Source organism: Mesoplodon bidens (assembly GCF_964165515.1).
Source record: "Mesoplodon bidens genome assembly, chromosome: 14".
NCBI classification, from domain to species: domain Eukaryota; kingdom Metazoa; phylum Chordata; class Mammalia; order Artiodactyla; family Ziphiidae; genus Mesoplodon; species Mesoplodon bidens.
In genome coordinates, this window is record NC_138170.1 from 50,753,434 (window position 1) to 50,763,628 (window position 10,195).

The 10,195-nt window shown below is 48.0% G+C and overlaps 1 protein-coding gene across 2 annotated transcripts; it reads left to right on the forward strand.

Moving 5' to 3' along the window:
* The first annotated feature begins 294 nt into the window (after positions 1-294).
* MCFD2 (multiple coagulation factor deficiency 2, ER cargo receptor complex subunit) lies at positions 295-9,787 on the forward strand. Of its 2 annotated transcripts, none has more exons than XM_081254252.1 (4): positions 295-398; positions 5,851-6,011; positions 6,757-6,916; positions 8,289-9,787. In XM_081254252.1, the coding sequence occupies exons 2-4, from the start codon at positions 5,863-5,865 to the stop codon at positions 8,415-8,417; spliced, it is 438 nt and encodes a 145-aa protein (XP_081110378.1). In that variant the 5' UTR covers positions 295-398; positions 5,851-5,862; the 3' UTR covers positions 8,418-9,787. The 2 variants fall into 2 exon arrangements, with proteins under 2 accessions (XP_081110378.1, XP_081110377.1); XM_081254251.1 differs by having other exon boundaries at positions 381-490.
* The last annotated feature ends 408 nt before the right edge of the window (positions 9,788-10,195 follow it).

Consider the following 10,195-nt stretch of genomic DNA (forward strand, 5'->3'; position numbering starts at 1 on the left):
AGCCAGTTTTGACACCCGCGGCATCCGCTTTCGCCACCTTAGGGGGCGAAACCCCGGGGCTTCCGGGGTTGCCTAGCAACCTGCGGGGACTCTGGGGGTTCAGGTGGCCCAACCGAGTGTCGCCCTCGAGAAGGTAGGCAGAAGAAATGTCTCCGCCCAGCCCTTACTGGGCCTGAGCCCGTTGCACGCGGAATCAGCCCAGCGGCCCACACTGCCAGGCGCCGGGCAGAGGCGGGGCCCGCGGCGCCAATGGGCGGGCGGAAGGGGCGCGCGTGCGCACAGAGGGACGGAGGTGGGGCGGGGCCGAGAAAAAGCGTTCTGAGGACGGGTGCTGGCGAGGCTCACGCCGTAGGGCTTCGTGTCCGAAGAAAGCGGTTTGGCAGCTGCTGGCTGCGAGGGTGAGTGAACCAGGGAGCAGCCGCAATTCGGCTGCGGCCTGTGAGGCCTGTGACCCGACCTTGGAGGAGGAAGTCCGTGGGACGGCATTCAGGTGTCGGCAGCGGGGCGGGATCCCGGCGTCCCTTCGGGGGGCTCGGGGCTTCTGGCTCAGGTTGGGAGGCAGGAGCGGCCTGGGTGAGGGTATCGGACCCCAAGTCGGCCCGGGAAGCTAGCCGACTAGGAGCAGAGCCTCTCCCCCGGGGCAGATGGGCCCGATCAGGGCCGATCTCTGCCCTCTTGGAGACCTGCCGTGGACCTGCGCGCGGGCCTGAGTCGTAGCTCTCCATCTGCTCCTGTACCCCATCTCCCTCTGGGGGAGACAATAAACAGGTCCTGTCGGGCGGGCGAGCTTGGCCAGGCCGTGCCAGGGGAGTGGGGAGGCGGGGAAAGCTTGTATTCCCCTGTAGTATTCCCTGTCTGGGCATGGCACCCGCCATCCACCCAGTTGCCCAAGCAGAAACCTGGGCGTCATTCTCACCTCCTACACTCTTTACCCACCCACAACGAATCCATCATAAATCTCTCTGGGATATACTCACTTCTCCACGCCCAGTTCCTCTGCTCTAGCTAGTTCAGGCCACCTTCATCTTTCCCTTGGACTACTCAGTAGCCTCCTGACTGGTCCCCTGTATCCCTTCTCCATCCTCTGTAGTTTGTTATGTAGTGGAAAGCCAGAGTGATGGTCTTAAAACAGAAATCTGATCACGTCACCAGACCCCTCTCCCCATTCCCTTATCGCCCTTCCGTGGATTCCCATTGCTCTTATAACTTCTTGAACAGGGCTTACAAGGCCCTTCGTGACCTGTCCTCTTTTTACTTTAACTCATCCATCTCCACTATACTGTGTCTTCAACCATACTGAACGCTTTTTATTTCCCAGATCGGATCAAGTTCCTTCTAGGCTTAGGTGTTTGTTACATTGTGTTCCCTCTACCTGAGGTGCTATCCTTTAGCACCTTGAAAAAAAATCATCCTTCATGCATTAACCCAGGTATGGGTTGGGGCTTCTGAGGTACGCTGTTGCATTAACTGGTCTTTCTTTTCCAGCAGGCTGTAATCTGTGTGACAGGAGCCTGTCTGGTTCACAGCCCTATCCTTAGAACCTTGTGCAGCACCAAGCTGTTAGTGAAGAGTGTTAGTTAAATGTATAAATGAAGCATGGCAGCTCCCTGGGCTCCCCAAATGAACAAAGAGATCAAGTTATTAAATGCCTACTTTTTCAGAACCAGTTCTCAATCCCCAACCCACGTAGAGGTTTCTTTGCCTAGAAACCTGGTTCTTTTCTTGCTTTCAGTCCAGGACCATGGTAGTTTTAAATGGGGAAATGCCAGTCAGGTTTTTCTTTGGCATCGCCTCTGGCTACAGGATGTGTGGTTGCTTTGAGGTTGATTCTCAGCTGAGGGCCCCAGCATGAGAGAAAAGTGGCTAGCAGCTGCTGTGGTTTTTATGGGAGGAAGGCTCGCTGCAAACTCTTAGGTGTTGGTAAGACACAATGAGCGTGGGCCTGGCCAAACCACTGGTGGGACGGCTCCAAAGGGGAGTTATTTTTGTAGTGTAGTCAGACCCTCTGTGATAGGGAACAACACACCTAGGTTGCAGGATCCACTGCCCTGATTCAGAGTGAAGGTGTGCTATGCCAGGTCAGCTCAGCACTTTGTAATAAATTCACTAGGGTAAAGGAGAGACAGAGAAAATAGGTTCCCTGTCCTCAGAGAGGGAGAGAAAAGAGAAAAACAAATGGAGCACAATATGTGACCATATGTTAAGGCCAAGTGAGTGTGAGAGACTGCAGACTGAGGTCAGAGGAGAGAACAGTTGGTCTTGGCTGGGAGAACACAGAGGTGACATTTGAATTGGGCCTGGAAGGAACAGGGAGGACGGACAGGTGGAAGCAGTGGGAACAAATGCTCTGGGACTGGAAGAGGCTGCTGGAGCTGTGAGGGAAGCCCTGTTACAGTCAGGGCACTGCGGGAGCTCCCTTCCATCGGTGGTCCAGCGCTTCCTCCCAGGAATGACGCTTCTCCTTGTGAAGGGTGTCTCAATGGTTGTGTTCCACTCTCTCAGAAATCTCTCCTCTGGATTTTTCTCCAGCCTAGCCTTTAATTTCTCAGAGGCCAGTGATCCCAGGAACTCCTGGGGCTTATCTGCCAAGCTCTTTGCTTATGGCCTTGAGCTAAGTAGTTGGAGTGTCGATGATGCAACTTGTTCTTTCGGTGGAAGGGACTTCTAATATTTCCTTTTCAATGTGAGTAGTTTACTTTGTTAAGTGGCAGCCAGATTCCCTGTGCTCCTTGTATCACTTGTAGGGGAGAGTTTCTCTTCTGTGTTTGTAGATTTGACTTTTGTTGTGGTCTAATGGTTAGAAACCTGCCACAGCAGACCAAAACGGGGTAAGTCCAAAATGTATGGTTCTTGACCTTTATCCTGTCTCCTATGAAGAGGGGATAATTTGGACTCAAGCACTTGGTTGCTTTTTGGTGTTATTTGAATAGAACCTCTCCCCCGCCTACCCCACCCCTATCTGATATACTAAGTATCCAACCACATAGTTATAGGAAATGGTGCCATGGGTCCGATGACCACTCAGCTTTTCTATCTGATAGATACCTCCAAAAATAAGTTTCATCCTCAGTTACATTGACATCAGAACTTGGCAGTGTTATCTGTGAAGGTGTAATCCCTCCCAGCTCCCGAGGACCATGGCACACAGGCTGAGAATCACCAACCTCTGTGCAGGCACTGTCCCCAGTGCTGGGGATGTGGATGCAGTCCCCGGCCTCACAGAGCCCAGTTCCGCAGGGGGTACTGAGAGGTAATCAGGCATGTTCAAGGTCATGTGCACAGCTGTTGTCAGCGATGGACAGGACCCTTCTGAAGGGAATCACTTAGGAGCATATGGGAAGAACGCCTAAGCCAGACTTGGAATTGAAGAAGGCTTGCTGGAGAAAGAGACATCTAATGCATATGAATCTGAAAGACTTGGGAGGAACTGGCTTCCCCCTCTGGTCCCTCTTGTCCCAGAACTCTATGGTGTGTGGTCAGAACAAGTTGTTCTGCTCTAGTTGGGGCAGTCTCTGCTGAGAGTAACTTGAGACCTTGTTTTCTGGTACCAGGTACAGTGGCAGTGGCCTCATCAGGGTCTGGACACTTTTATTTGGTAAGATTGGGATGTAGTTTCTGGCTGTTCCTGAATTATTTTGTAGAGATGAGACTTAACTGGAATCCCCCTTTTTATTCCATCCATATAGTCTGGAACAAAATTATGGGATGAAGTGCATTAAATACATATTTGTAAAGACAAAACATGTTTATAGTAGAAATTTTAGAAGCAATAGAAAAGTAAAGAGAAGAAAAATCAAAATCACTCCTAGGGACTTCCCCTGTGGTCCGGTGGTTAAGACTCCGAGCTTCCACTGCAGGGGGCGTGGATTAGATCCCTGGTCGGGGAACTAAGATCCCACATGGCATGGGCAAAAAAAAAAAAAAATCACTCCTAATCTCATAATTCAGAAAGTAATCTTTGTTAATAGTTTTTAGTCATTGTTCTGTGTATGAGAAATATACATACATTGTTTTGGTTTTTACAAAAATGAATTCTCTTTTTTTTTTTTTTTGACTGTACCACGCGGCTTGTGGGATCATGGTTCCCCAACTGGGGGTTGAATCAGGCCCACAGCTGTGAAAACACTGAGTCCTAACCACTGGACTGCCAGGGAATTCCCCAAAAATGAATTATTCTTTACAGACTTTTGTAGCCTGCTCTTTTTCTCTTGGTATATATTGAACATCTTTTTCTGTTTCTGTTATGAATTATGACGATTGCATTATGATGTCTCTATTCAGTTGTGAGACTAGATGCTTCTTTTTATACCCTAGAAGTTATACATCCCAGTGACCATTGTCTCCTTAGGGAGGATACTACTGATATCCAGCAAAGTGGGTTTGGGAAATTTTCTTAAACATTGTGGGGATGGCATTCTCCCAGGGTCCTACCCTACAGAGCCTTTCAGGGCGGGTGAGAGGAGCTGTAATACCTCAGTGGAGATGGCGGTGGCTTCGGAGCTGAGCTCTGTGTGGCATGTGCGAGGGTCTGACTAGTACCTTATGCTTTCTCTTCGCTGCTTTAGGTTTTTTGGCTGCAGCTGGCCCCTTAGAAATCACTGGCCCTTATTATCCAGGGAAGTGAATGTGTGAGTCAGGTGTTTCCTTTGTGTTGTATGGAGGTCTCCTGGCTGTCCTTCACCTTCCTTTTTGAGGTCAGTCTGTAAGCCCCTGGAAAGACCAGGACTTTCTGTTTAACAGCAGTTACTAAAGGCCTGAGCCTTGGTGGGGATATGGATGGGAACAAAGCACTCCTGCCCTCGGGGAGCTTGCTGTGTAGCCAGTTGTGTCTTCTTGTTGACCACGATTCCAAGTCTAGCCAAACCCCAGAAGTACTTGACGGAACCTAATTCCTATGGAACTCTCCTCTCCAGTGCTCTCTCACCTGGTTCAGTTACTTACCTCCGTCACAGCCCTGGGAGGTGGACAAGGCAAGGGTTAACGTCCTCTTTTCCGTGTCCACCACTGCGGGCCTTGATCTGACCTGCCCCGTTGCTTCCCTCAACCCCGGTCTCTGGACTCACTCCACCTAATACCTTCCCTGCTGTGCTGCCAGCTGAGCCATTGTGAAACTAAGCTCTGATCTCGTCTCCCATTTGTGAACCCTCAGTGGCTCCCATTTATCCCCAGGAAACTTCAGCCCCCTTGGCCTAGCGGGCAAAACCACATCCAGCACGGCCTGGTCAACCTCTGCAGCCTGTTGTCCACCATTCCGTCTATTTCATACCTTCTAAGCTCCAGCCTGACTAAACTACTCGGAATTTCTCTCCCACTTGTCTGCACCTGCCCCTCTGCTCGCACCTTCCCTTTGTCCCTCAGTCCCTGCACATCCACTGCGTGCCCATCCATCCGGGCCCTGCTGAAGTATCCCCATGTCTGTTAACCTTCTCTGGCTTTCCCTCGCCCAAAGGAAACTTCTTCCTCTGAACTCTCAGAGGGTTTAATCTTTCTTTAGTACACCTCACTTTGTGCCTTGATTCATACTCTCAGTAGGAAGTATTTCTCTCACCAGACTGTAAGCTGCTTGTAGGCAGGAATACTCTCCAAATCCCTATAAGCTCTCATCAAGTTGCTTGACATTCCAAAGGGGCTTCAGGAAATGTCATGGACCTGCCTTCCCGTTTGAGTGATGGGGACCTGGAGAACGCAAGGTCATCCTACAGTCTGGTGTCAGAGCTGTCCTAGGCCCAGTCCTCCTCTTTCCCAGCCTTGTTTCTTCACCCAGGTTCCCAGGAGTGCGCTGTGTCAAGTCTTGAAAGAACCTCAGTTCTGGTGTTCTCACCTTCATCTTCTGTGTTCCCCACCTCCCAGGTACCGGTGACCATGAGATCTCTGCAGCTACTCAGACCCCCCTTCCTGTGCGCCCTGCTCTGGGCCTTTTGTGCCCTGGGTGCCAGGGCTGAGGAGCCCGGGGCCAGCTTCTCCCATCCCGGCAGCGTGGGCCTGGATAAGAGCACAGTGCATGACCAAGAGTACGTATTCAGCCGGGGCTGTGGTCCAGGGGCCTCCCCATCTGCAGCTGCAGCCAGCTGCAAGGGCACGCGCTGTCCAACTTTCCTTCTACTATTTGTACGACCCCTTAACCTTTTCCAAGGATGATATTTATTCCTTATAGCCACCTGTAAGTCAGGTATTCTTTTTTCACCATCATATCACAGATGGAGGATCTTGAGGCCCAAAAGGGATAAATGACTTGCCTGAATTCATTGTCTCTCTCTTTCACCACAGACAGACAGACAGACACACACACACACACACACACAGTGGTAGTTGCAGAGTCCAAAATAGAGCTAAGTTTTCTTGCTTCTGACAAGACCTTTTTCTTTTGTATTGGCATGTTCAAACATTGAATCATTTGTTGCCACTTTTGCCCTGGGCCAGTTAGCCTCACACATTATACGCTGTTATCCTTAAATTGGTTTAAGAAAAAAAAAATTAATAGCTCCCCAAAATGCTGTAACAATATTCTAATAATAAAAAGGAAAAACACCCATAATCTTGCCAGCATAACAGATGAACTATTTGATTTTTTTTTTTCCCCTGCTCCTTTCAGGGCCTTGCCTGTATCTGTCTTCCTTGAGTGTGGTCTGCCACTGTTGATGTTTGTTTTTCTGGGATGGATGAACTTTAAGATCTTGAACGTTTCAGAGTCCTTAAGATTTTGGTAGGATCCCAGCATCGCCACCAAGTGGTCTGAGTCTCACTGTTGGTCTTTAGGCATATCATGGAGCATCTAGAAGGTGTCGTCAACAAACCAGAGGCAGAGATGTCCCCACAAGAACTGCAGCTCCATTATTTCAAAATGCATGATTATGACGGCAATAATTTGCTTGACGGCCTAGAACTCTCCACAGCCATCACTCATGTCCATAAGGAGGTAGGTCAGGCAATGGCTCAGTAGACAGCATCTCGAAAAGGCCTCCCTCTGGTGACTCAGTCCCCGAACTTGATGACCTCCCTGTCCTTGTGCAACACTATTGCTGCTTCTCCTTTTTCTGCTCGCCTTCTGTTCTGCCTCTTTTCCTGTTCAGCAGTCCTTCTCATACAGGGTGACGGGCTGAGGCAGAAGCCCCAGAGCTTTCCTTTTATCTTTAGCAAGTGCCGCTGGCATTCTTGCTGCACGCCAGCATCTGAGAACCAGCTAAAAGACAGACCACATTCCAAATGCAGAACAGGGGAGAAGTTATCTCATTTGGGAAGAATGGCGAGTCAGGGGACCAAGGGCTCAAGGGATTTGGTGATAATTGAGGGTTTGGGTGATGCTCAAACAGTACAGTGCTCGTAGTTTACAAAGCACTTTCCGGCAGGTTAGAGATCTCGTTTGATCATTGCAGTAGCCTGGGAGCAGGAAGGGGCAGGCCTTGTTATTGCCCCCAGTTTGAGAGGTAAGGAAGCTGAAGTTCAGATCTTATGTCTCCAGATCTAATGTCTGTCCCACTGTGCCACACTGTAATCTCTAGAGAGGCAAAGTTAGGGAGGGCGTGTGCTCGCACGGCTGCGAGCTGAGCCGGGTGGGGTTTGCTTTGAAGGCTGCAGGGAGCGCTAGGGCTCGCACAGGAGGCTGGCATGATGAGCGCAGGGTCTGCTGTAGGAGGCATATGGGCGGACGCCAGGCAGAGGGACTGGGGTCCAGCAGCCCTGGCAGGCGAGGATGCTGGTGGCGGCAGAAGAGGGAGGGGGGACGTGGGAGAGGAGGCAGGGGAAGAATCAGCCGAGGACGTGAGCGGCCGTAGCTCAGCGCTCGGCCCTGTGAGCAGAAATGCCTTCACCTCAAAGATCATGATGAGGTCTACTGCTCGGCAGTGCCTTCTTCCTCTTGTTCTGACCCCGAGATGTTGTCTAACATGGACTGTTTCCACTTCAGCAGAGCTGACCCTCAGGAGGGCCTGGGCTGTGAGCTTTTCTCTAGGATGGGGCTTCGGGTCCTGGAATCTCTGAAGCTCAGAATTCTGTGTGGACCCAGCTTTCTACAGTGAACACATATGACTTTTGTAATGAGAAAAGAATGAAAAGTAATTTTTAAAACAAATAAGCAAGGGCTTACTTTGATTGTATCGTCCTTTTAACTGCCAAAAATCATTTCTAAATTGGATTATTATGAATTGACTCTGGATCTGATATGTGGTTTGTGGATTCCTGGAAGTAGAAGTACTACATCTGAAGGAGTTTATTGACATTTTATTTTGGACATTAACCAAGCGCTTCCAGTAAAAGATGCCGCTCATCCTTGTCTAATTTGTACCTTGTAGGAAGGGAATGAACAGACACCAATGAACGAAGATGAACTGATCAACTTAATAGATGGTGTTTTGAGAGACGATGACAAGAACAATGACGGATACATTGACTATGCCGAGTTCGCAAAATCACTGCAGTAGACACGATGTGGCCACCTCCCAGTTAGATGCAAATGTGAACCATTATAATGTGATCAAACACTTTCGGTAATGCAAAATAACTCATTTCCAAAATACTGCTACGGGATTTTGGTACAAACCTGTAGCAGCTTGTTACACTGGGGTGAGAAAGAGAAATCAAAAAGCAGAGAAATGGGACCTACTGTAGTCCCCAAGTATTATTAAATCTCTTATTGGACAAGGGCTTGATTAAAGAATCCTTTTAAGAATATTGGGTAATTGGAGCTGAACACTCAGGAACTAGACTGGAGAATGTTGCCAGGCTCTTGGTTTTAATTCACGCTACCTGAAGAGTAAGACAAGCTCTTGCTAACTGGACACACTTGTCAGCAACTGAAGGAATGGAATGTATGCCACATGTTTTCCCTGGTGGGTCCTGTCTTCAGGAAACGTGGTCAGTATTCTGTAAAGCTCCCCTGGCCTAAATGATTACTTGTTCTGGCCAAGGGAGTATTTATTAGGCTATTTCAAAGCCACAGCATCTATTTCGAAGAATGTCAAATAGTTCAGCTAGCCACAGAGTCTAAGATTCTATATCTCCTGGCACTTTGGAAACAACACATCACTGACCTAAGTGATTCACCTTTTTCAGTTTTTCAATATTTTATAAAACTACTGCCATGTCCTTATACTTTTTTTTCTGTCTTTTTCAACCTAGGAGAGACCTCGAGTCTAAAAGTGTTCTCTACTTCTCATCATTAGCAAATGTTACAGCTTTCTAAATATTTGTATTTAACTCTTGTTTCTAGGGTTTTGTTTTGCAGTTTAGAAGATCTTAGGAATAAAAGGACTTTATCCCTTCTGCTTGATACAGCAGGGGTGAACTACTAGCTGGTGTAGCGTAAGTGAGAAGTGTGAAGATGCTTCACCAAGCACAGTGATTAACCCAATGCAAGTTAGATTTAGCAAGAATGTTGTGTAAATTACCTCTTCTAGCCTGAATACGTGAATTCTTTCAGATCAGGAAAGATTAGAAAAAGAAGCCTAAAAACTCTGAACATTGTGAATTTCAACAGTAATTGAAAACAAGCAGTGGCAGCAGATTATAATTTGGTTTATGGGATGTGACGCCTGTGCTGTGATAGGAAACCTGAAATGACGGTTGAATGGGAAAAAAACTGCATAAGATTTGCTGTAAGATATATAGAGACTTATTTTCTTTACCAAAGCATTCTTACAAGAAAAATCAGTATTTGTAAAAATGGTTTCGTGTCAAGTATTTGTGCAATCAGAGCTGAATTGTAAACTATTCTTGCAATATCTAGTATTTTGAAAGATTTATATAATGAATTCTGGATATATGACTAATAAAACTGATGAAACAAAAGAAAGAGCAGTTGATTTTGTCCACATAGGCTGCTTCTCCTACCACACGAAGGGTCGGTTGGTTTAATGCAGAAGTTTACACGTGTCTTCTCCATCCCAGGTGCTGGGGCCCACCCCGGCGCTACCCTGTTCCTTTCTGCAGGGGTAGATTCCCAGGATTCACAGTCACTTTCCCCTTTTAGGCATTTTTTCCTCTGAATGAAATCACTTTTTTGGACCTTTCTTCTCTGGCCAAGTTCAGATTATGACTGCATTCTCTAGATTAGGAAAATACAAGGTTTTCTCCTTGACTCTGGTGACTGGTTTTTCTTTGCCAGAAAATTTAATTAGATAGTGTTATTGAAAGCCTCCCTGGCCCAAGCAAAAAGCACAGTCTTCCCTGGCTTTTTGGAAATGACACTTTGTTCTGCCAA